This window comes from Pleurodeles waltl, chromosome 7 (genome assembly GCF_031143425.1).
Source record: "Pleurodeles waltl isolate 20211129_DDA chromosome 7, aPleWal1.hap1.20221129, whole genome shotgun sequence".
Taxonomy (NCBI): domain Eukaryota; kingdom Metazoa; phylum Chordata; class Amphibia; order Caudata; family Salamandridae; genus Pleurodeles; species Pleurodeles waltl.
Genome location: NC_090446.1, coordinates 1,378,801,917 through 1,378,829,194, shown reverse-complemented (window position 1 = coordinate 1,378,829,194; position 27,278 = coordinate 1,378,801,917). Strand labels below are relative to the sequence as shown.

Below are 27,278 nucleotides of genomic sequence, written 5' to 3'. Positions count from 1 at the left end.
GCAACTGCGGCTTGTCTTATGGGTAAATGGGCCATAGCTCATCCTGAAGGAGTTTTGGTTCATTTTCTGAAAACTTCATACCATAGAGGAGACAATCCAGTAAACTATGTGAATTTCATCATCCCTGTGCAGGCAGTGCCATACTTAATACACTTTGACAACTCTCTTCATTTCCTTACATTATGTATATATAGTATTTTAGAGCTCCTTTAATATCACTCATTGGAGCATAGCAAATGCATCTTGCTAACCTTGCATAAAGAGGTGATAGGCAGAAGAAACACCATTCTCCATGCAAGGTATGGTAGCACAGCTTTTTGTATCAGCTCAAATGCACAGCCTATTTATTTGTTTATTTGTATTTGTTTAATAGTATAGTAAACTACCATGGGAAGCTACACTGATTAAAGGGGGAACCTTTTTAAATAACTTCTTGACAGTACTTTGTCATTGGTACAGTGAAGAAGAAAATAAGTAGTGTGCTTATTCTATAGGTTTCAATACTGCTAGCAGTACCAAAGTCGGGCAACCTATAAGCAAGTCTTTGCTAAGAGAAACAGCTATAGTAATGCCATTTCATCTTTGCGTCTTTTGAATTGTTCCTCTCAGAGCATCGTATGTACAGCCTCCCTCAGTTGAAAGCATAGCCTGTTTTACTCAAGTAGTCTTGGTGGGATATTCAGGATTCCATACTACAGAAAGTCAGGAACCAGGCTACTAATACAACTGTAATCTAAGACAGTGGTCAGATAACTGTCTGCACATAAATTTCCATTGTGGTAGTTCTAATCACTAAGTCAGGCTCTAAAGGCCAATATTGCCACAGCACCTCCAGGCTATGAGGATAATTCATTCCTGGGCTTTTCTTGACTTCATGATCACTGTTGGTATCATGGGAAATGGAGGAAATGTGAAATGAAATGTCCTAGACCAACGGATCAGTAACACATTCTCCTTGAACATGAGTTCGTAAAACCTGGACGCACTAGCTTAGCATCGTGAATTCTGTAAGATCACCAATAGATCTATTTGGGGTCTTCTCCAACTGCAGAATTTCAATAAGGACATCATCGGTGATGACCTGGCAAATAAGTTATTTACCTTCGGTAATGCTCTTTCTAGTGGATATTCTCTCTAACCGCATAGCAACTGATTGCTCATAGGTGCTGTTAAGAAACTCTGCTTCAACCCCGGTCGTTACTGAAAATTACTTTTGGAATGCATGTAAGCGGCACTCAAGCATGCTCATGTCAGGTTCTTTGTTGACACTTTCTGCACCCTCAGACACGTAGCTCACAAACCAATTATTTCTGACAGTATGCAGATCTCTGAATTGGGACTTTTTTTTAACTTGGAAAAAGAGTCCATTCCACAAAATGGAGAGGTGAGAGGGTGGTGAGGAAATCTGCGGTTAGATAGAGTATGTACCAGAAAGGGCATTAGTGAAAGTAAGCAACGTCTTCAGAGGGACACTTGTAATTGCAGATTCCTCACCTTTAGAATAGATACCAAAGCAGTTCCTTCCCCAGTGCTGAGAATGTGGAATGACTAAGACCAAAAAGTTGTGCAGGACTGAACATGCAAAATGCTCTTCCCTTCGCTAACAAGGCAGTAATGCTCTGTGGACCTGTGCAATGATGTGGCCTGACAAACCCCCAGAAAAGACACTTTGTGGTCCAACGCAGTGGCAGCAGTCTTGTGGAACAGGCCCCTCAGTACTTCTGGAGGATGCTTTTTGACCAGTGCATAGCGGATCTTAATGTGGAGGACCATTAGCTTGGACAAAGTCCTTTTCTGCACTGCCTTGCCTTTGTTTGCCCCATAGAATCCAAGAAAGAACGCATTGTTCACCAGATATTCTTTAGTACCATCAATGTAAAAGCTCACTGCTGTATTAGGGGTGCAAAAGAAGGTGTGTATTCCTCTTTCGAGGTGAGGTGCAGCAAAGAGAAGTCGAACACCTACGAATATAGATCTTTCACAGTATCCTCCAAAACCCAGGTGTAATCTGACAGGTTCCCTTGGTGCTGGCCCACTAAGACTTCAGATCCCACTGCAGAACCCAAATATGCCATCTGATATGGGTGACAAGCAGGGTGCAGGAAGGTAATTGGTCAAGAAACCTCAGAGCCACCCTCACTAAGATCCAGGATCAAGGCTGGAACAGCTGCTTTATAGCCTGAATGTCCAGAAATCGCTGACTGGGAGAGAATGCCTGATAATCTGACGGGTTCCCTTGGTGCTGGCCCACTAAGCCTTCAGATCCCACTGCAGAACCCTCATATGCCATCTGATATGGGTGACGAGCAGGATGCAGGAAGGTAACTGGTCAAGAAGCCTCAGAGCCACCCTCACTAAGATCCAGGATCAAGGCTGAAACAGCTGCATTATAGCCCGAATGTCCAGAAGTCGCTGACCTGGAGAGAATGCCGATAAGATGCTACATCCAGGATGGCTCCGATCAAATTAAGCCATGAACTTTTCCTAGTAGAAATCTGCCCTGGAAAAACTGAGGGGTCGCAGAACTAAAATAGGACGAAGACTTCCATCCTTTTTGGCACTAGGAAACAGCCAGGACTATCTCCATGTCTTCTTTTGCCAAAAGAGTCTGAACTTCCTGTAGCAAACCTTGCAATGCCTCAGCAGGGGCAAAGCTGTTGGGATGCTGCCGCCCAGGTGTGGAGAGACCGAGGGAGTGCATTGTGGCTCTGCTTTCCATAAAGCACTCTATGGGGAATCTGCTTTCTTGCCCTCATGGAGAGATCCATCAAAAGGCATATCCATGATTGATGCCTAAACATCACCAAAGAAGACTGTGGATCTCATCCAAGCATGGCGCTGGAGCACCATCCTAGTGCTGACTGCTCTACCTAAACAATCGGTCATTCCCAGGCCTGACCTTATGACATATTATACTGCATTATGTCCATCCTGACTGGTCAGCGCCAAGTTGACATGGAATTCCTCCAGGACTGCTGGCAAGATCTCTTTAACAATGCCCTATAATGCATGGGAACACCTACCCAGCAAACAGCAGCCATTGAAAGAAGGGTGATACTAGCTGGAGAACACTTGTTTCTGGGAGGGTGGGTGCATGAGGAAGGGAAGTCTTGGAAAGAGTTTGGATTGATCCTGTTGTTGAAAGCCTGAACTACCATGATTTCCAGAGTAGTTTGTTACAACAAAAAGACAAATGTCTATTTACATGTGGGCAGGAACAAGGTTAAGCCCCGGTGTCCATGAGAGTGTCCATCCGGGCTTTGAGGAATGGCAGCAAGGGCTCGAGCCAGGCTGAAAAACTTCAGTGAGGACACTGGTTTTGACCCCAACATACAGCAACTGTAAGTCAAGTACTTCAGCTTCCCATCTGATGAGCACAGCAAATGATGCTGCCTCTTCCGTTGAAGGACAAGAAGGAGAACCTAGCCCACCTCAGGGGTAGTGTTGAGCCCACTGGCCACTTCTAGGTCCAAATAGAAATTGCTGTCATCATATTGTGTGGGAAATGTATCCCCTTCATCCCCCTTGTTTCCAAAGGCTGATTGGCTTTGGTGAGAATAAGACCCAAGAAGTTGTTGAAGCGCTGTTAAGCAAAGTTGTGGTCATGTCTGAATCATGGTGAAAAGGCACTGCTTGCGTCCGAACTGTTTCAGGAAGCAATCCTGGTTGATATCAAGATGGGTTCTCTCGGATTTGGACATGACAATACGACTGGCGGCCTCTTCAGAGGGGAAGCAGAATCGGTGGAACCTTAATTTACGCAAAACTTCTCAAAGAGACAGTGGTGAGACTGTGACAAGTCCCATCTGGTCTTCTTATGTTTCTTTTTGGTCTTCAACTCATTAAAACGCTTGGACCACGACAAAGGTCTGTTGTGGGAGGAAAACGGAATGGGTCCATACTCTCAAAATCGAGCAGGATCGGAGCATACGTAATATCCTTCATTATTTGTTGATGCATGGCTTTGTGATCCCGAACTGCTCTTGGAAGCATAAGAGCATTTTCCTCACACAACTTAGGGTCATGAATACAGCCCAAAAACGAGAAACATACCTTGTGGAGAAATCTACTTGCAACAGCCCCTGCTAGGCTTAAACTCTGAAGTTTTAGGAAGGGGCATGTGTCCTTGCACACTGGAATAAAACACTTGCCAAATGATTAGAAAAAGTTATGAGCTAGCTCCAGATCCACATATGAAGGTGTGGAAATTAAGAAACGCACACCAGCACATTAGGCTAGTGCTCATACGCAGCCTTCATTTCCGGCGCGAAGGCGCAGAGCCGGACAGCACTATCTACTTGCATGTGAAGGCTAAGCTAAACAATCTTCCTGATCCAGTCTGGTGCCTGTGGATATTCTAATGGTGAGGAATCTGCAGTTAGAAGTATCCATCAGAATACTGGGATGTGACACTATTGCTTAGTGAAAGGGCCCGTAGGTTTTGTACTCCTGCTATGTGAACCACTGTGATGATCAAGTCCTTGGCTAGAAGACAGTATCAAATGGTATGAACCTTCCTAGAGAGGTCCTCATCCTTGTTCCTCCCTGTTTGTGCAGGTAGTATATGGCTATTAGCACAGTCTGTTTTGGGTTTCCCTGACTGGAAAGATTATTGAACAAGATGTACATTCCTCAGTTTCTTTTTATTAATATGATGCTACATCTTCCTTTGGAACCACATCACTTGAACTTGCAGATCTTCTGGGTTCAATCTCTCCTCTGAATTGTCTTCCACAATTATTTGTGGCATTTTTAGGTGCTAAAACAATCCTCTTTTCATCATATTTAGGTCTTCAACCAGCATTGGAATGATTGTAAAGTTGCCTCCAGCAGTATCAATCTGTACCCATTTCAGTGAGCTCTGATTATTTATTGGTCATATATGTAAATCTGCGTGAGTCCAATGTGCAACCTGTCATTTAGGACAATGAAGCTGCACATTGTCACCAAGACTTACAGGGAACAGATGGGATGAGCCTAAGAGCTGAACTTTATTCACAGAAGGTGAGATTTCTCATGGATGAAAGAGTTTCTCCGCAGAAGAATGCGCTCCTGCGACTCTTGTTTACCACAGTTTCCAAATAGTGAATTTATTGCTCAAGGAAAGCTTTTGCACAGGCATTAATGGTATCTGAAAGTCTTTCTGCTCTCAGCTTATGGATATGGTTTTAAGATGACAATTCAATAGGTGAAAGGTAGACATTTGTCTTTAGTTGGTGGATACCACCGCCATACTCTTGCAAAAAAATTTCGGTAACCTCTTTAGGTTGAATAAGTGCCTCTTGAAATGTAAATGTTCATTTTGACCAAAAAAAATCAATAGGATGTCCTCTGCTTTGGAATGGCCACAATATAGTAATATGTATACTGTAGATTCAATGCCATAAAAATGAAATTTTCTTGTTGTAATTAGACTCTTCCAGGCCACAAAAGATCCCTGTCACCTGTAGTGTTCTTCAAGGTTCCATACTGTCTCTTGTCATCTTCAATATTTACATGAAGCCACTTGGTACTCTATCACAGGTAACAGTGCCAAGATTCACCCACATGCAAAATGATACATGTCCCAGACCTGGATTTCCAGCAACTACCTAATACTCAAACCAACCAAGACAGAATTTCTGTTATTAGCCAAGAACTACAAACAAGATACAGTACAAATCAGGTCCAATTGCATGAACACTGAAGGCTTCGAACCCCAACCTTCCCTGAATGTCAACTCACTTGGATTCCCCCTGGACACCGACCTCACCCTCAAGGAACATACTGGAAAAAAACAAAGACTGATAGCAGCTCTGTCTTCTAAAGAAAGTCAAGCCATTGCTTTCATAGAGCGACTTCAGAACTGCTAGTTAAGAATGGGTACTCTTGCATCCCAGTGGTGGTAATGCACTACTCCATGCCTTCCTAAAATCCACAATGGCATCCCTTAGGGGTGTCAAACAAGCAGTAGCACAACTCATCCAGGGTCTAAAACAATATGATCACATCATCCTCAACCCGCTGGAATGCCATTGGCTCCCCTTACTGACCAGACCAGCACCATATTCAAAACTAGCTGCCATTATTTACAAAGCCATCACAACCAGCAGACCTGCTTATCTTGCAGATAAGCTCAGCACTCCTGGTGGCTATCGGCACATCCCTAGCCCGGTGACCCCACTACAGACTAAATAATGCCAATAAGAAAAAAAAACTTGTCAATCTATGCACTCAGGATCTGAAGCAACACCCCCAAATCCACGAGGAACGCACCAATGCTGCTCCAGTTAGGAAAGAGTTGAAGACTCATCTTTTTAAAGAACAGTATATCAAAAGGCATTCACCGTCCACAGCTCAGCCTCAGCTCATATTACTCACTGCCTTTATGCTCATCCACAGCATTGACATTCTGCAGCCTTTTGAGCTATAGAAATACTATATATATATTTTTACACACAATCTCATGCAGCTGAATATAATTATTTTTTGTATTTTGCACTCACTTGTTTATCCTTCCCAGGACCTGTACTGGTTTAGCTCTTTCTCTGGCACTTTTTTTTCTTATGAGGAGGAATCTTGAGTGGACACATTGGTTCTGTGAGGCCCTAATTCCGGTACCATTGTCCGTCATTATTGTAGAAGGTGAATTTTCTGTATCATGGACGTACTTGATTAAACCTTGCTGGAGGGAAAGGAGGAGGTGATGGCTTAAGCCTCGGCCGGAAAGAAGGAGGTGATGGCTTAAGCCTCAGCATTTATCTAAACCTGGCAACAGGAGTGCCAATTTATCATTTGATATTCTGTGCCTCTTTTCCAGGTGTTTAATAATGCTTACCTACTGGATTGGATAACAATGAGGGGAGAGTAAGAGACTATGAGCTGCTGGAAGTTTACCTGGACAAGCTGGTACTAATCCTGTGGTTTTTGATCACAGCATTCGGACCAGCAATGTTTGTAGCATTCATCGTTTTCATTTCCAGACCGAAAGTGCGAAGCAGATTTGCTATGACCCATATTTAGTGCAACTCCTATTCTGTATAGATATTAATAAGGGAAATGTTTGAGAATGAAGATTTAATGTGTTCTTTGATTGTGAACAGCGAAGCATACCTATTGACCATCTCTTACATGTGCTGTTGGAATATCAATTGGCTGTCAAATGTGAAGCATCTGCCAACACTATAATAACTTTATCTGAAACCAGCATGTCTTCTGAGTAAAAAAAAAATCCTGGCATTATTCTTTTGGAAAGTCACCTGTAAACTAGTGTACCGTGTCCCATGAGAAGTAATAATAACAACCAAACATCACAGTAAGATTTCGCCACTCTCAGCTGTGGTAAAGTGCCACAGATTGTGTGTGATGTGCAAAATCAATCTTAGAACTCTGTCGGTGGAGAGGATGAGACCACACTGGGTACTGGTATTTGTTACAATGGATAAGACTAGTCAAATGTCATTAGGGGAATATCATCCTATTCCTGACTCACGCATTTTGCTGTTTCATTAATAGTCAAAGCTCACGTTGTTGACACAGAAATGTGTGGATAAGGATGCAGAGGACAGGAGAATGGGGTGTTTTCTAATTCTAAATTTCAACTGCCATAGCATGAACACTTGATTAACAGTGAAGGCACAGGGTCTGGGAAAGAAGAAAACAGTATATTCAATGCAAACTCTCTCAAAAACATCTGAGAGCCACACTTCAGATACGTTGGATTATGTGCAAACAGTTTAAAGTACAACTGTCAGAGCCCATTGTTCAGGGGTCCGTTTTATAAGGTGCAGAAAAACGAACATCCTTTACATCTGTCACCTTCAAGATAGCAAGATCAGCCTGGACCCCTAAAAGAGGTGCTGTTTTCTTTAGGCTTAAAGTTTTGTGTTTAGTTAAAGCTTCTAGTTTTGCCATTTTTTATTATAATTGGCTATTGTTTTCAATAAAAAGAAAGAAAAAAATATATTGTGACTTTAAATAGGGCTCTACCTATAGAAAAAAGATGAAGTTTTCATCTGTAAAAACCTGGTTGACAATCATGCAAGCAAGCAGAACTATTCAGTTTTCAAGAATAACAGGAAAGATCCAGTAATGGAAAATAATAACCTATACTGCTGAACATATAGGGACCTCGGCTTCATAGATACACAGCGCTGCGAGGCACGGTGTGCAATGCTGTCTGTGCATTAGTGTGCCAGCAGTTACACAGAGCCATGCAGGGCATAGCAAACAGTAGTACTTCTTCCACATAGCACTGTGTAGAGCACGGTGCACAATTTTAGTACTGTAAGCTGCACTTACCCTTTCCAATTGGGCTTGCTGTTTAGGCAGGGTTAATTCTAGACTCTTCTATGGGGTGGCAAAGCCTGCTGTACAGATGTGCATATAGTGCAGATCAGGCACAGAAGACTGCAGTCATTTCAGGTGACTGAAGATGCAAACGCCTCCACTTGACTCCTTACTGTACTTTGTGCAGTGGTTGAAAACCAAGACTTGCTCTGTCATGGCTCCTTATATTCTGATTTGTGACAAGTGCTGTTTCAGTGGTGTGGGAAGGCACTGCTTTGGTAAAGTACCTCGTATTATATTGGCGACTCTATATTGATGCTTCCTTACCCTTTTGAAGGTAGCGTGGTAGTGTGCAATGTAAAATGTGCAAGGATGGGAACTTGTATTACAATGACTCGTTACAAAGGGAGAGGTAGCAGTCACTATGTAATGATGAGTATAGATGAAACTTGCTCTTGGCGTCAGTGAGGTCGCAGACACTGTTGGGTGGTGGTGGAGGGATGACAGAGTCTGTTTTTCTAGTATTTGAGAGGTGAAGGGGCCTAAGGGCGAGGAAGGTAATTTGCTCTGTTGTGTCTCCTTACCGTGCGTGAGGTCGCAGGTGCTGATGGACTGGTGAGAGATACCATCTCCTGGATGGCAAGGCGAAGCTTGAGGCGGTGGAGAGGATTGCTGATGCCGATCTCTCTTTGGATCTCTGTGTCCGACAGGTTAGCCATGATGGCACCACTCTTCACATTGGCACGACAGGCAGCTACATACCATGCGGGCATTCCCACCCAGAGCTATGGAGGAATAGTTAGCAGACAAGAGGTTAGGTATTGCATGCCCTGGTGACAGCACTCTGAGGGGGCAAAATTAACATCTCCAAATTTCAGAAATTACTAACAAAACACCAAATGTCCTGCTGCCACTTTCTCACAATTTAAATCTATTCCTGGGTAAAGTATATTCAAGCATGAGAGCGTGTGTCACTGAACGCCTTGTGAATGCTCATCAGCTGCAGTATTTATGTGCTGTATTAAAATGCAACGTTGTTTCTGTCAAACTAGTTCTGAATAGGAGTGTAGGAAGCTGGCTCTCTGTATGCTGTACTAAAAAGAAGTACACCGTTGGTTTGCAGAGGCAAAGGTAGATAGGAATAATGCTCCATTTATGGTAGCATGGGTGAGCAGTTAGGGTAGTGCTAAGCATTTGTTGTACTCACAGAGGCAATAAATGATACATACACTCAAAGAATAAAACTGAGACCAATTTAGAAAAATAACATACACTCAAAGAATAAAAAATAACACTTCTTTTTATATATACATTAAACTCAAGAACTTCGTGATAAGGTAAGTACATTTTCAAGCATAAATACTTTTTAGTTAAAAAAATTGATAGTACAATTTTAGAGTTCTTTAATGTTATTCTATGGGAGGAAAATACAGTCTGCAAACAAGCACTTATTGACAACTCATGGAACCAATCTTGTAGACTTAGGGTAAGTACTAGGCAGGGGTTAGGACCATACCAACTGGTCACTCCGGGCAGCACTGGTGTGGCCGGGTGCAGAAGTGCAGTACGCGTCGGGTGCCCAATGTATTTTACTGGGTATTGATCTCAATGGATTTAGGCTGCAGGCTCCGGCTGGGGGGAGAGGGGTAGTTATGGGCAACCAACAGGTAGGTTTAAAACATGAGGTACTTGGGGACGTAGGAGCACCTTTGGTCCCCCTTTGCCAAGGCCCAGGGGCGATGGATGTTGGGGTGTCCTTTGGCATCAGGTTTTCTTGTCCTGGAGCACTCACAGTGGGGGAGTCCTGTGGTCTGAGGCTGCAGGTGTCGTAGTGGAGTCCAGGAGGGGTGAAACCACAATGGACATAAGCTCAGGAGAACTGGGAGATGTTGTTGACACCAAGTGTCCACTTCAACTCGGGCAGGCGGTGACAGGTGAAGTGGTTGCTTTAGGTGTTGGGTTCTCTCACTGTAGTAGCTGCAGGAGAGGGGGCCTGCGTGCAGAGGCGACTTCAGGGAGTCCAGGAGTGGTGAAACCACAATGGACTCGGTCTATGGACAGCTGGGGGACCCTGCTGGCACAGGAGATCCACTCCCACTTGGGTCGGTGACAGCGGGTGCGCATTGGTGACTTCAGGTGTCAGGTCTTTGCAGTTCTGGAGACTGAAAAGTTCTTTCCTTGGAGTTGGTTGGAGAGTAGGTCCGCTGCTCATGGCCGACTTGAGTCTTTTTCAAAGGCAGGCAGTGCTCCCAGGTTTCTGGAGGCTCAGCTGCAAGACAAGGCGTCTTTTGGTGAAAAGTCCGTCAAGGAGTGCAGACAGGGTGACAGGGTTGGTACCAGGTGAGCTGCTCCTTCTCCTCTTCTGCTAGTACGTCCCTTCTTTATCCTTTTCTTCTCCAGTCGTGAGGATCTGAGTTCTAGGATTTAGGCGTGCCACCTAAATACTCAATTTAGGGGCATTATAGGAAGTGTCAGGTGGTAGCCAATGGAGTGACCACCTTTAGGGTAACTACACCCACTTCCTATGACCACTTCCACTGGGAAGTGGGCATAACCCTAACCCTATTGGTCTAACTACTTCCAATTCCTTTTTAAAAAGTGGAATCCACTTCAGCTCATCTACCTTAGGGGTGGGACTAGCATGAAGTGGACACACCTTCTAATCTGCCTGAATTTCCAGCTTGTTCTGCTGCCAAAACTGGGGTCAGGACGGGGGGTTCGTCTTCTCCACCATTTGGAGAGACCTGGATCGCATTTCAAAGGCGGCCAGGCCTTTGAAGCTTCCCGCTCTGGAACGTCCATCCTGCATGGAGAGGTGTCAACACCCCCGACCAGTGCAGGCTTTTGTCTCTGGGCCCCAAAAGTACTGGCTCTCACCTTGGTGGGGGGGGCGGAAACATGGCTATGGTGGCTGAAGTGGTCAGGTCCAGTCCGTTAACACACTAGTAGCTGGTAGGTTTTCAGGGGGCACCTATAAGAAGCCCTCTTTGTGCATTTATCAATAAACTCCTCACTAGAGTTCGTGGAGGTTTATTAATCGGAGATGTTTGATACCAAACATCTGAGTTCAGAGAAGCCATCATGTATCTGGGAAACTTGTAGAGACCAGTGTCCAGCACATGTATTTAACATGGCTTCCTTGTTCACTAAGAATAGCAGGGGCATATCTGCTCAGGCATTTATGCCCTCACATATGTCCTGCCTTAGGGGTGACTTACACCTGGCACACAGGGGAGTGTGACAGGCCATGTTTTCAAATTTACCTGCACCAACACACGTAGTCTGCAATGGTAGCACTGTGTGGTTTTGGTGAGGGATCCTTGGGGATGGCACAAGTGGTGCTGCAGCCCTCAGGGCTGTATGTTTGGCAGCTGCGTGTGGGTCCTATGTTTGTTGTGTATGTTTGGTTGTGCTGTTTTAGTGGTGTGCAACATTCAGGCGAGTGTGGTTGTTTGGTTCTGGTTGGTGTTGTGAAGTGTGTGGGTATGCTTTTGTGTGAGTGTGTTGTTTTTGATTACTGTGTTATTGTGGTGGTTGGTGTGGTGTATGTGGGTGTAGTCTCAATAGTGTGTGTATGTTGTGCGCCTGGGCTCATTACATTGTTTGTTTACTACAGCAAAATGTGGTGTTGTGATGGAATGGCAAAGGATCATGATGTGACTGGAGTGTGTTGTGTGGTATCTAGGTGAAAACATATAGCCATAGTACATCAGGTGTGTGCTGCTAGCATCCATTCCATAGCCTCAAGCATAGCCTCACCTCCAGTAATGTACTCCCTCCGTCAGGTAACCACTGCCATAACATCACCACTGCAACTGTGAATTCTAACTATGGCTGGTGATAACTTGCTAGCCTGACGGCGACGGAGTAATGTTAGCCAGCATAGGAGTCCACTGTGCTGTTGGTGGGGCACCTCTTTTTTTGTTTCAATCTTTTTTTTAAACTTTTGCCTCAATGTTTTTACAGTTATATACAATAAATGACAGTGTACGCATTAAAGTACGTTTTGTTATTGGAAGATAGCATACTTAGCATGACGAATTAAACATGATCAAAAGAGGTGGTATTTACATGGTATATCAGTGCAATATGCTATGACATGTATTAGAAATGCAATTTTACAATGCTTCGTGTCTGGTACTAATACATAATTGCATAATTTAAACCAATGTAGAATAAGCATGCTTGCCTTTGTAGTGATGTCAGCAGATTCTTCTTTATGTTTTAATAAAGAACAATTAAAACATTTTGCAATAAAGCATTAGCAGAAGAAACTGAACCGGGGACAAAACAATAAACAGTTGGAAAGGAAAATAAGCTCTGGTTGCAGTTAGTTATCAAGGATACTGGTACATCTGTGTAGAGGAGTTAATAGGTACCTGGCTGTGATTGTGACATGTGTGTCGGTCAGGTAACTGACGGCAAGTGGGTTGGACTATGGTTTGGGGCACGGATTAGATTCCGTAGGAGCCGGCGTCAGGCATGCGGCTAAATGAGTTGTGACACATGCTCCTCTGTGCCCACTGAATTTCCCAGTGGTGGCTCGGACTTGTGTGTAGGGATGTTGGGTATAGTTGTGTGTAAACCAGCCAGTTTTGTGTCCCAGTTAGTAGCTATTGACTATTTGTGAGGGCCAAGGACGTCCTCCAAGCGGACAGCAACGCTTGTGCCCAGATCATCATGGATTGCAGCCAGGGCTCATAGCATGGCGGATCGGGAAATCTCCATCTGCGAGTAATGATTCTTTTTGCTAGAATAAAACCTAGGTCCAGAAATCTCGCTGTGACACTATTTTTTTGGGTTCTATGGAGGTGTCCCAGAATACAAGTCTCCCATGTCAATGGGACTGTGCAATCCATGCAATGCAGCAACCGTTGCATCACCGCAGGCCAGTAACTCTGTCAGTTGGGGCATGACCATAACATGTTCAACAGGTCAGCATCTATTAGGTGGCAACATGCGCAAAGTATTGATTGATTTCAGTGGGCGGAATGTAGGCCGTTGGATAATACAGTACTGAATAAGGCGAAACCTGGTGTTGCATTGCACCTTCGTCGGGCTCTCCAGGAAGCTGGACCATTGCTTATCCACATATGGTGTGCCCCGAACAGTCTCTTAGCGGTCACACACCAAGTGCCTACTGGTGCCAAATACGAGCAAGTATTGCAGCGTGAGGTGCGTAGGAGACTTGTGGGTGATTCCCCCCCCCCATGTCTGTCCCAGTGTGCCAATGTTAGAGTGGTGTAGGAGGAAACCTCCAGGAGGTAGACCAGACTTCTCCATTAAAGCTTCATAGGTGAGTAGAGTATGGTAGTCATACAGATCCCCTAGTGTGTAAAATACAGCAGCATGCCATGACATGAATTCCACTGCTGATGTAGCGTGGGGGCCATGCGGTGTCCCCCGTAGAGTAATGGCCAGTGCATAGGGTACTGTCGATCTAGTGAGCTAAAGGCTCCTGCGGAAGCAGCAATACTCTACATGTAATAGTGGGGCCTTAGTTGTGGGATGTCCAGCACATGGATGGAATAAGTGAAGTATGTGAGGAAGTTTCCAAGGTGGGACAATGTGGCCGTATCAGGCAGGTTCCGAGCAGCTAACTAGTGAGATATCCACTGTAACTGGTCCACAAGATAGCAGATTTCAAAGTTAGGAAGTGCCAGTCCACCCTGGTCCGTGGCTCTGTATAGTTTAGTAAGTACAACTCTGCAGTGGAAGTTGTGCCGTATAAAATCTTGGATGGTCCACTCGAAAGAACAAAAGAAGGTGACTGGACTAAACAAGGGGAGATTCACAAAAAAACAGAGCAGGCACAGCAAAGCAACCATTTTTAAGAGGGAGACTCGGCCTCATACACAGACAGAGGCAGCATCTTCAAAAAGGCCATCTGGGATTTCGGAGAGGCTGTAGTGCGCATTAAGCTCCCATCTAGTAGATCATTATCTGAATGGTAGATTTGAATCCCATGGTATCTGCAGGAGTCTGGTTGCCAGAGGAGAAAGGGAACAGTCAGTGGAGCACCTCTTACGCGACAGATAACACTCCTTTGAGGCGATCAGAGGCTCAGCCGCAACACATCTAAATATGGCTGTTGGGAATCCGTCAGCTTGAGGGAGTCTTTTGGCAAGAATAAAACCTAAGTCCAGAAATCTTGCTGTGACATGATTGTTTCTAGTTCTATTGAAGAGTCCCAGAATACAAGTCTCCCATGTGAATGGGACCGTGTGATTCATGCAATGCAGCAACCGCTACATCACCACAGTCCAGTAACTCTGTAGGTTGACCATAACATGTGCAACAGGTCTGCGTCTATTAGGTGGCAACATGGGCATTCTACCTCCATTCGATTAAAGTAGTGACTGATTTTAGCGGGCATTAGGTAGCCGCATTGGATGATATAGTATTGAATAAGGAGAAATCTGGTGTTGACAGGCACCTTCGTCGGGTTCTCCATCAAGCTGGACCACTGCTTATTTGTGTTTGGTGTGCCCGAGCAGTCTCCCAGCAGTCATGAAGTAATGTAAGTGGCAAGGAGTTGTGATGTCTCAGTGAACCAAGTGCCTACCGGTGTCAAATACGTGCAAGTATTGCAGCGTGAGATGCGTGGAAGGCTCTTGGGAGATTTCTCCACATGGACTTGAAACTGCCGCCACGGAGGGAAGACGGATCTCCCGTCAAGATCTAAATCAGGCCATAAGTCTTCCGCAACTGTGGTCCTTTAGGGACTTGCTGCTGTTCCCCCAGGGAACTGGAAGGTTAGCTCGCCAATAAGCTAGACTGGACCACCTGGGTCTCTGATGGACTAGCCTTTTCCTCCGCTTCCACATCACGTTCTCTGAAGATATTGAGGTATTGGATGTCTGCCTTCTCTGGTGGGCCCACCTCTGCTCATTTCAAAACTGAAGAGTCTTATTCGACGAGAAGGTGAGACAGACCTGGCACGTGGTGTCCTTGTGCTGTGGGACGAGGCAGAGATAGCAGACTTGATGGTGGTCCGTCGAGAGAAACTTCGAGTGTTGCTGAGAGACACTGATCTGGCATTCTCGTCGGCCAGGTTTAAGAGACGATGTTTGTAAGGCCCCATGACAGGTCCAAGGCCCCAGTGCAAAGGCCCAGAGACAAGCCAGGTTATTTGTGTTCCTCGATTAAAAAAGGAAGCAGGATCGAGTATCCGGTTGATATACTCAGTAGCACAGGATCTGAGAGGACGAGTATGCCGGGTGGTAAGCGAAGTCAGAAGCCGTACACAGGCCCCAATTGTTACTCGTTCTCACCTGATGGTGGGGGGGAGGAAGCAATTTAACAATAGATGTGGTGCCTATGTGCATTACCAACTAAGGGGGAGTCACTATACCTTGTGACACAAAAGACTTCTTCAAAGAAAATCATGTTGCAAACATCCAAACAGGAGTATGCAGAGCATGTGCATCTACAGCTACACATGCTATGAACTGACATATTTCTATATGAATGATCAATATTCAAGAAATACATGCAGCCATGCACTGACCACAAAAGTTAACTGAATTACGGTATTCTAATTTTGTGACAAAGAATTCCCATCACTGGGTAGGCTGAGGACAAGGATACTATTTTCAGGGATGGATGAACAAAGGGATCAACAGCTAACCAGTCAGGCAAACAGCCCTTAGGGAACATATACAATTTTCTTGTATGGGTACACACATTATACCCTCCACCCCTAAAAATTGTTCTGGATTGGGTGTGACTCATTCACTCAGTAAAATATGGGATGATGTGAACACATCTTTGCAGACTGAGTTCAGCTCCCAGTCCAACACAAGCTATTGGCCTGGTTTAGATTTTCGACGAACCCATCTTGCAAAATATAAATCCCATTATTTCCTATGAGATTTACATTTAGGCGTATGGGCTATCCATCACCACTGTGACAGAGTAACTTGTCCACCAAAATCTAAGTCAGGCCCTAAATAAGACAGTTTGTGAAAGATGTGGAACGCAAGGGCATAGCTATCAACAGTGGAGCAGGTGCAGAGACACCGAAGTCATGTGGTCTAAAGGGTCTAATGTAATCCCATGCTGGCTGTATTGCAATGAGTAGCAAAGATTTAGTGGCTATGGACTATGGTTCAGAAAACACTAGCTACTAGACTGACTGAGAGGGCCTGTCTCATAAATACAAAAAAATATCTTAACATCCCAGGCTTGTTACTCGTCTCTTCACATTCTTTCACTCTTTTAACCCCCCTACCCCCTGTTATCCATGGACTTGGAAAGTTTACCATAAGCTTTGAATTTTTCAGCATCACTAGAATGAACTTTTTTTATATGATTTAACATAATCAACAAGTCTAACAAAAACCTACCTTTGTGCCACTGCCACCTTTTTAGGGGACGGGAAGGAGGTCACTATGACGTGCCTTCCAAAAACGAAGGCAACAAAGGGTGCATATGAATGTATTTAATAAAGATGTTGATGGAATTAGATTCTTCCTAGCCAAGGTATTTCTGCTGAACTGTCCAGGCCACTAGATCTCGTAATTTCCCAAGCTACTGTGAGGTCAGCTGCTTCAGCAAATGGTGGCTTTCTTTCACATACAACTGGATGGCTTGCATAACTCCCCAGCCAACTTTTATGAAACTGTTCTTTTTCTTTCGTGTTCCAGCTCTCTCCTCTTTTTCCCCTGTATGCTCCCCTCAAATGTCAAACCCCATGCTCAGTATTTCTCTCTCATGCACTCAATGTTCCATGGTGTTCTCACCCTCATGTGTTTCTCCCCCCCTCCTATGTAGCTGTCAATTTCATGTGCCTCCTTCCCTCCCCCACCCAGCAAAAAAGTTTCATACCTCAAGCCAGGACACAACAGTGGGGCCGTCCCAGGCGGCGAAGGGCAGGCCCTGCCTGCAGGCCTCTTCCAGGAGCTCATGCCTGCAGAGACAACAAGGTAGCGGGTGATTCCAGCCTCCCAGTATTAACACAGACACACACATAACGAGTGCAGCACCTTTGGGGCACAGCTCACTCATCGAGAACAGATTAAAGCAAGTAGAAAGTTGTGCTTTGTCTACTCGGATGTAGGACATTATTAAGACGTTTCTCTATTTTACTCCATGTTCACACCTTAGGCCTGGACCCGAGCCTTCATCTACCTCCCCGACCTACAAGATGTGCACTCCACCCTCTTACTTCTTTTTGCTTCTCCGGTCCTTGTCCACTGGTCCAGCCAGCTTGGTGAGCCCCAGGGGATCTGCTGGTGACGTCTCATCTGACGGGGTCCCAGCTGAAGAGGAAGTACAAAAAGAAATTAAAACACAAACTTGAGCTAGAATCCCCTACTCTGTAATACCAATGAATCTCTCTTTGTGCAGAGCATGAAAACTTAACCATGAGAAGTATGGGCCAAAATAGGTCTTGCTGACAACTGCAGGAGAGCATGAAAAGAAAGAACTCCAGAAATGAGTGGAATAGTGACTACTGTTGGGAGAAAGACGAACAAATTCTAGTATTGCCAAAGGTAAAACAAATATTTCTGCCTCATGAGAACCAAAGCTCTGACCATTCCCAACCTCCCTAAAAATGCCCTCTCTCATGTTCCTTTTTGTAGCCATTTACAGACCCCAAAGATTTTAATGAGCTTCAAAATGCACGCAGCATATTCTTTAATCTTAATGCTTCTAGGTTTTGCTACAGAGAAGTTTAGCTGTTCTCTGGGACCTACTTTCCCCTACACATTTATATATATATATATATACATATAGTGGGCTTTGAGTCAGTCCCTTGCCTTTGATGGAATGGGTTTCTGGTTCATCTAATTTCTTGGCTTCGTATTCAACGGCTTAATACATATTCTTTTTATTGACATGCCTCTAGAGCATTTCTTGTGTATTGTTTTCTGACTAGGTGCCATATGGCCACCCAATGCATGCATTCAGTTGGCTACATTTTAGGTTGAGTCTACCAGACAGTGCAAGCTGTCTGGTTGCAAGAGACATACTGTGGGCATGCCAAGAACTTACAGGGGCTTGCAGCCCGCCCACTGCTTACCACTGGTTTGCTTTATGGTCACCCTTATTTGCTTATTTATTATTTGATGGCTTTCACTGTCCCTGTCCCAGCTTGTCCATCTTGTGTTTGCCCTGCCACTGCAACATAGTCTCTTAGCCTTATTAGTGACTGGATGGCTTCTATCCTTTCCCAGTTCACTTTTATGGAACTCTTCTTTTTATTTTAGGTTAAGTACTCCACGAGAGTCCATGCATTTCCAACTCTCTCCTCTTTTCCTTCTGTATGCTCCCCTCAAATGCCAAACCCCACGCTCAGTATTTCTCTCTCATGCACTCATTGCTCTGCGGTGTTCTCAGCCTTGCATGCTTCTCCATCGCCTTCCATGTAGCTGTCAATTTTATGTGCTTCTCTCCCACTCGTATTTTTATCCCCCCTGCACTGTGTTCTTTTCTCGGTGTGTGCTTCTCACTTGTCCATAGTGTTGCATTCTTCTTTGTGCAATACTCCCCCCCCACCCCCAGCTCCACCTGCTTCCCCTATTCTCACTTTGCGGTTTCGCTCTAAAAAATCATTATTTTTTAAATTTACTGATGGTGTCTTCCATCTTGAATCAATATGTAAAAAATTAAAGCAAATGGCACCCACACCATTCACTGCCTTGCACATACCTCATCATGCATGCTGGCCCCACATCACTGCAAACATTTTAAAATGTTCTTATTTATTTGGGTCCCCTGCCATAAAGTATATTCAAAAGGCACTGGCAAAGCCAACAGGTCCCAAATGTGAGACCTATTGGCTTTGCCACTGCTTGTGTGCTGCTTACCCCTGCAAATTACACCATGAATCTACATGTTGCTGACCCCTGCCTTCCACAGCGATTGCACTGTTCTCCCAGCTGGCACTTTTTTTTAATCCCCACTTGCCCCCATTCCTAAATTGTATCTTAACCATCCCTTGCTGCTCCTGCCAAATCAGCAGCATTGACTCACTTCCCACATGCATTCCTCCATTGCTCTTCCGCGCCTCCTCGTTGTGATCTTTGTTAAAAAAAAAAATTGGGCAGGCCAGGAAGCTGCAATGTGCTACTGTGTCGCTTCTTTCTTAACAGGTACATAACATTCTTTTAATTTAATGGCCCAAGATAGGTGTCTGACATTGGAAACTTTAATTAAATAAATCTGAAGTAGCACACATGCCATTCCATGTGACTGCGCACCTGTGGATATGTGATCTTAGGTCTGGGTGCCAAATTTATGGCCAATAAGTACCCTCGGGGATGAAGTGATCACTAGCCAATGAGCTGAACAGTTTCCTCCTTCCTTATGACACTTTTCGGCTATGTGTTGCATCTTAGCTATCCCAGAGTACATTATTCTGCAAACGCTCAAGATGTCTGATCCCCCTGCTTGGTAACACAGAAAAACACAGTTTGGCAAATGGTTTCCACTCTCGGTTCCTGCCCCTAGTCCGTCTACCTGAACAAAGGAGCAGCCCTTTTGATTGCAGCTGCCATGTGCCCACTCCCCTTTGAGCTTGCCTTTTGGGACAACACCCTGAATGGCTTCCTGTGAGGCGGAGGCAACACCTCTGTCCACGGCAGGCCTCTATTAACCCTGTGCTTGAGAGTCATTCACTCTCCTTAGCCGGAGGGAAGAGGCTGTCTGGTGGCCAGCATCTGTGAACGGCCACCAAAATAACCGAGCAACAAAGTGGCAAATTTCTAAAAGTTGCCTTTCCTTAAAAGTGGCATGAATTCGGACCTGGGCATCAAGTCAGGTTTGAGGTCTTGATTAATTTGACACCTTGAAGTACCAGGTTGAGTAGTCTCACTCAGAGATTAGCATAGCTGAGGGGTCAGCATGTAACCCTGCACTTGCCAATGGGGCTACCTACCGTCCCACAGTAAAATGACAATTTGCTGTTAGAACATAATTTCTTTCCACCCAATGTATGAGGTTTGGGGACTAAGACCACTGTGTTAGCCCAGGGACTGTCAGGGTTCAATAACCCCTAAATCCAGCATCTTGTTGACTTCAACTTTGATGCTCTCCTTAACTTGATCAGACTGCCGATAGATGTTGGATTTGACAGGCAAGCTGTCTCCTGTGTGCATATCATGAGTACACAGGTGTGTCTGTCCAGGGGTTAAGGACAAAAGCTCTGCATACTGCTGCAAGATTTGCTCGCAGTCAGCCTGCTCTTGGGCAGTGAGGGCTGCTGATGGTTACTGATGTGAATTAAGAAGCAGAGAGTGAACCTCTATCTGAGGAGAAAAGGAAAGTCGAGATGGCACCCCATGTCTTCAAACCACTGCCTGTGGCATAGGTAAGTCACCCCTCTAGCAGGCCTTACTGCCCTAAGGCAGGGTGCACTATACCACAGACGAAGGCATAGCTGCATTAGAAGTATGCCCCTGCAGTGTCCAAGTCCATTCTTAGACATTGTAAGCGCAGTGTGGCCATATTAAGTACATGGGTGGGGAGTTTGTCATTACGAACTCCATAGCTCCATGATGGCTTCACTGAATGCTGGGAAGTTTGGTATGAAACTTCTCAGCACAATACACCCACACTGCTGCTAGTGTTGGATTTATTACACAATGCACACAGAGGGCATCTTAGAGATGCTCCCTGTATTTTACCCAGCCCTTTAGTATAAGGCTGACCAGCCTGCTACTAACAGACAAGTTTCTAACCCTCATTGGGTGAGAGACTTTGTGCTCTCTGGGGTCAGGAACAAAGCATGCTCTGTGTGGGGGTGCTTCAGACCTCCCACCTGCAGGAACTGTAACACTTGGCAGTGAGCCTCAAAGGCTCAGGCCTCCTGTTACAGTGTCCCAGGGCACTCCAACTAGTGGAGATGCCCACCCCCGACCAAACCGTCCTTTTGGCGTCAAGTCTGGCAGGAAAATTAGGAAAAACAAGGAGCAGTGTCCACTTTAGCTGGAACCACCCCTAAGGTGAAGTGACCCCCTCCTTACAGACTGCTCCATCTTGTTTTGGAGGATAGGGACCAATAGGGTTAGGAATGTGCCTCCTCCATCCCCAAAGGGAGTGGACCCAAGAAGGGTGTAGCCACCATCAGAGACAGCAGCCATTGGCTACTACCCTCTGACCCCTGAACCTTACTCACTAGATTTCTGGTGACCTCGGAAGAAAGAAGAAAGAAGGACAGCTAAGCCGACCCCAGCAGTGAAGACTCCAGATGACAAATGACTTGGACCCACCCTTACCGGCCTGCCTGCAGTTTCAAAGACCCCTGCTCCAAGAAGGCAATGCAACCAGCATGACCGGTGACCTCTAAACACCCCCAGAGGACTGCCTGCCTAGCAGATGACCAAGAACTCCGGAGGACAATGGCCCTGTCCAGAAGAAATCTCCAAAAGGACGCCAGAACTGACCAAGATCCGCAAGGCCTGCCCACTCTGCACCTAACACCCACTTTCAAGTCTAGGTGGCCCACTGGTGCAGAGAAGGTCCCCAGGCCATTCAGACCTCGAGTCCACCCTGGGTTGAATCCTTCTGGCCGACAACGATGCCTGCAGCCTGAACCGGAGGACCCCCCTGAAAGTGACTGGATTCGATGAAGATTCCTGACGCCCAAGGAGACACCTGCACCCGCAGCCCCCAGGCCTTGGGAAATCGGACCGACAGTCCAGAAACATCAAGTGGGTGCCTCCACTACCTGTCCAGACTTTGGTTTCCTGGAATTCACTCTGCAGCACCTTTTGTGACCCCCCAGGACCCCACTTAAAAGCCCTGGGCGCCCAGCTCAGTGTTTGCACCTTGTGCTGCTGAGGGCGTGTGTTTGGTGTTATCCTGTGGCCCCACTGTGCTGACCTAAACACTCTAGGTGTGTGTCCTGGACCCATAGGTACCTGCCTGCAATCTGCTTTCTATCAAGCACCACCAGTTCTCATAGGATTCCATTGCAAACCCAAAGCCAACTTTGACCTCTGCACCCAGACGACCCGTGTTGCTGGTGGTGCACTTTTGGGGTCAGCCTAAACACTGACCTGTGGACATCCTAAATCCCAAAGACTGCAATCGTAAGTCGTCTACTTACCTGTTTTCTGTGCTAATACTTTCCCCCCAGGACTCTATGGACACCTATGGAAAATTGTCCACTTTACAAATAGAAAATTGCTACTTACTTGTAAACTGCTTTATTCACACAAAAAAAAAAAAAGTACTTTTAATACATATGCTTGATACCTTTTGACAACTGTACTTACCTGTAACAACGTTCTTCTGTTTCTAGTAATAAAGTAAAAAAAAATATTTTTTCTAAATATAAAAACCATTGGCCTGGAGTTAGCCATTGAGTGTGTGCCTTATTTCTTGACTGTGTGAGTACAACAAATGCTTTGCACTACCCTCTGATAAGCCTAACTGCTCAACCACACTACCACAAAAGAGAGCATTAGTATTATCTAATTTAGCCTCCGTTAAGCCTCTGGGGAACCCCTGCACTCTGTGCACACTATACCTCATTTTGGTATAGTATATACAGAGCCAGCTTCCTACAGTATTCATTTTTACCCACACAACAAATACACCTGAATGCCAAACTTGAAAGAACTGGCTGTAGATATCTGCATATACTATCTGCATGAAGCATGTAATGAAGGGACCTTTCACCTATCAAAAAATAAATATTTTCTTTTGCCTGTCCATCTAAGAACTGCAGCCTGTGTGCCTATTATGTCTTGCTCAGATTTTGGCAATAACATCATTACCTGTGTGCCTCACTCAAAGGGATTCAATTCCAAAGCATGACTAGGCTATACTTATAATGTTTAAAGCTGTAATAACTGTTAAAAAGCCATCAAAAGGGTAACAGCCCTCATTGATGTAAACGTAAAAACACTGGTAAACGCCTGCACAACCACAAACTAAAATGTCATTCAAAGAAAGGAAAATGAGAGATTGAGTAGTTTTTATTTATTCCAGAATAAGCCAATATAAGGTAGCAGTAAATACTAATAGCCTAAGGTTATTCTGCCTGAGTGTTGATGCTTAGAGGGTGTCAATAAAATATTGTTTTTTCTTCCTTTTACTTCTTCCAGGTTTGTGTGTAAATTATTTTCATGTAATTCAACATTTCAAAGGTTTCATAAGATAAGGTACTATACTATTGGCAGGGTTGATCGCCCCATACAATGGCACAATATTCAGTAGGGAGTAGGTGAAAGACCCTCAACTATATCCAGAAATGTGATAATTAAAACATCTGAATGTAGCACACTTACTTGTTTAATCCGTTATTAGTCCTGTAAACGAGAGGCGTGGCAATGTGAGAGGTAATGAGATGTGGGTGAGGGTAATGAGATGTGACTGTGATACACACTTTCTATGCTAATAACAGTCTAACAAAAGTCCATTGAACACACTCCCAACAAGAAAACACTACTTACCCTGCATTACTTCTTTACATTAATTATGTGCTTTTTAACAATCACTGCAAAACATGCTTTGGAAAGAATGGAAAACTTGAATAGACTGTACAGTTATTGTTTATTTTGGGGGGTAGGTAGCTTAATAAATACTGATGAGCACTGATTTCAAGAGGTTTGGAAAACAAACACCAATGAAATCCATACAAAATAAACACTGAAAACAGTATAGCCTAACCATGACTCATTACTTCATTGAAAAAGCCTTCCTACGTCACTCCAGTGCTAAGCGGCTTAGTTGGCTATCCATAGAGGAAATCAATTAAAGTACACTGCAAAATAAACCATGATCCCTTTACAATCTTCCAGTACGCTGAAAGCACCATGCTGTCATTCTCTGCCCCTCACATGCAATATTCTTTGTGATGGGGATTATTTCACTGCATTGGGTGTTATGAATTAAAGGAGGCAAGTACATATTCATTGATATGGATTGGTAGTGTGTTTTATTCACATACACAATGGGGCATCGCTAGTTTGGTGGATATTTTAGTTTTATCTAGATAAATAAGGTGCCTTTTAGTGTTGCCACAGGATTCGGTTGTACTTGGAAGGCCATATTTTGAGGTTTATCTTTCTATGTCCACCATGTTGTTGAATAGATAACTGTCCCTTTCTCTAAACCAGTGGCTCAGATGAGCATTTTTAGCATGTTTGTAATATTGATGTGCATAGTCTGCTGCAATTGCTTATGAAATGCCCTCCAACTATGTGGTTCAATAAGAAACCTACTCACATTTTTGTGGTACTAGATCACACCACCAAAGCTAAAAACGAGCATTCATGTTGCCTTTTATAAGTTTTATTTTAAATGCTTAAATGTTCCTCAAGAACATGTAAAAATTGCTAGATTGTTCTTGATTGTTACTTAGTTACATTAACATTGATGCAGCAGCACTGTCTTAATGATATAAGAATCTAGCGAATGTAAACAAGTCACAGGTTGCAGGTTTTCATCTCATCTCTTGGAACATAGCAAGATTAACTTTCAAATTGCACATCCCAGACTGGCTTGCTCACATTAAGAAATTCAACATGATCTGTGTTCAGGAAACCTGGACGGCCGAACCCACTCACATTAAAGGCTGTCTCATCTTTCTCCCCCTTGTGTTACCCTCCAGGATGGGAAAGCCTAAAGGTGGTTTAGCAGTGTTTATTTCAATTTTGGGTCAGGGAAAAGTTGCATGGCCTAAATTTGATTTGGTCTAGTACTAATTAATGCATATTTAATTTCAAGTAGCATTCAACATCATGTTATTTAAGTTCTACTAGAATATTTTTGATCATCACTGTACTGTTACAATTGTTCAAATGGAAGCAGGTTAGCTCACCTTCACCGCTAGGTATGACAGCAACTTATTATTGTTATGGGTGGGTGATTTTAATGCTAATTTATGTAAAAACAAATATCTCAAATCAGTCAGTTTCAGAGTACCTTTAGAAGGGTCAATTACATTTCACCCAGGACCATGAACAGTGAGGCACTCAATGTACTGATCAAATATGACCTGATGTTTGCAGCCTGCTCCTCACCTGAGCTCTTGATACCAACATTCTTGGGAGGCTGTGTGGCTAGCACAATCGATCATATTTTCTCCCATGAATGATCACCATGTTTCATCCTTTATGGTAACCCCAAATTGCGCTACTGACCACAATAATTTAATTGTGAGTTTAGGGCTAGGATAAAACCTGAATACTTTGTCAGTAAGAATTATGGATATAAAGCCAAGAAGGGAAATGATTAAGTGGTCGTAGGTGAAACTAATCTGTTTACTTTCAGACATGTTTCAATTAAATGAAGGTCTATTTTAGCACTTATCAAATGAAGAGTCACCACCTTAGATCATTGTGAGTCACTTGAATCACTTTGTGGCACTTTTATCACATTATTTATATGTGGTCTTCCGTGTGTGAGGGGGCGAAACAGCGACAAAGAGTTGCTTGGTTTTATAAAACTCTTTAGTCCTGTCAATATAGTACATTAAAGCTCTTTTTACATCTAATGTATGAAGGGCTCTTTATGCAACTGAATGAGGTTGTAGGAAAGAAAACCAGTAATTCAACTGACTGGTTTTGGTGGAAAGGAGAGACTACTTTTGGAAGGCATTTTGGGTTAGTTCAAAGGACTACCCTGTCTCTGTGTAGCTGGAAGAAAGGTTCTTCCAAGGCTAATACCTGGAGCTCACTGACATGTCTAAGTGAAGTGATGGCTACTAAAAAAGCAACCTTCAAAGACAGAAATTGGAGAGGGCAGTTACGCAATGGTTCGAATGGTGGACCCATAAGGCTGGTCAGTACAATATTGAGATTCCATGCAGGTGCAGGAGGAGCCCTAGGGAAAATTACTCTTTTAAGTCCTTCCATGAATGCCTTAATACCTGTCACGTTGAACAGTGATAAACACTGTCTGTTTTGCAAGTAGGCATCACTGCAGCCAAATGCAGGCGTACTGAAGTGTAGACAAGACCAGAAGTCTGCAGATTAAGTATATAGTAGACAATGTTTTGAACAGTCACATTAAAGGGGCCAATGTGTTTACTATGGCAGTAGAAAACAAATCTTTTCCACTCTCTGGTTGTGGGTTGACAGGCTTCTTTGAGAATGGTCATACATGCTGGTGGCAGATTGAGGTAACCAAATTCTATGACCCCAGGAGCCAAATCGCAAGGTTGAGTCCCTTTGGATTTGGGTGCCTGAATTATCCATGGTTCTGAGTGAGAAGATCCAGGTTGAGGGGAAGCTTCTTGTGATGCACCACAGAAAGCTTGGGTAGTGTGGTGAATCATGGTTGTCAAGCTCAAGTGGGAGCTATTGGAATGAGGGTAAAGGCCGTTTCCCTGAGCTTCTGAACCACTAATGGAAGAAGTGGGAGAGGTAGAAAAGTGTAGGCAAATATCCCTGACCAGTTTATCCATAGAGCATTGCCCCTAGATAGCGGGTGCGGGAGCCTGGAGGCGAAGTCTGGGCATTTTGCATTGTCTGCGGCACAGGTCTATCTGTGGAAATCTCCACCTGTGGAAGTATGGGAGGAGGACTCTGGGGTGGAGTTCCCACTCATGGACTTGTTGCTGCATCCTGCTGAGGAGGTCGGCAAAGTTGTTGTCTGTCCCTTCGAGGTGTTTCGCTAATAGGTGAATGTAGTGACGTACTGGCCATCACCAAATCATCTGCGATAGGCGCGATTACTGCAGACAGTATCCCTCCCCCTGTTTTTGTAAATAGAACATGCCTGTTGTGTTGCCTGTCCGCACCAAGAAACCTTTGCTTTTTAGGTGGGCTAGAAAAGCTTTCAGTGCTAGATGAACTGCTTGAAGCTCCAGGTAGATGATGTGAAGGGTCTGATGTTTGGTGTCCCAGAGACCCTGAACTGTGATATTCTGTAAGTGTAACCCCCATCCTGTGAGTGATGCATCTGTTGCGAGAATGATCTGGTCAACAGGGTTGAGAAACGGCCCTCACTGCAGATAGTCATATGTGCGGCTGTGTACCACACATTAGAACTTGTAAATGACTGTGACCACTGACTTGCTAAACATTCTTGCAGCGGTCGCATACGTAGTC

The 27,278-nt window shown here is 44.4% G+C and overlaps 1 protein-coding gene across 5 annotated transcripts in view; it reads right to left on the bottom strand.

Moving 5' to 3' along the window:
* PPFIA3 (PTPRF interacting protein alpha 3) overlaps window positions 1-27,278 on the bottom strand; it is a 400,966-nt gene that overhangs the window by 82,492 nt on the left and 291,196 nt on the right. For all 5 annotated transcript variants that reach the window (XM_069200870.1, XM_069200869.1, XM_069200871.1 and 2 more), the window contains 3 exons: window positions 17,438-17,531; window positions 17,098-17,179; window positions 8,853-9,053 (listed from right to left, as the gene is read on the bottom strand). In XM_069200870.1, the coding sequence (XP_069056971.1) occupies window positions 8,853-9,053; window positions 17,098-17,179; window positions 17,438-17,531 (377 nt within the window). The remainder of the gene's footprint in view (window positions 1-8,852; window positions 9,054-17,097; window positions 17,180-17,437; window positions 17,532-27,278) is intronic.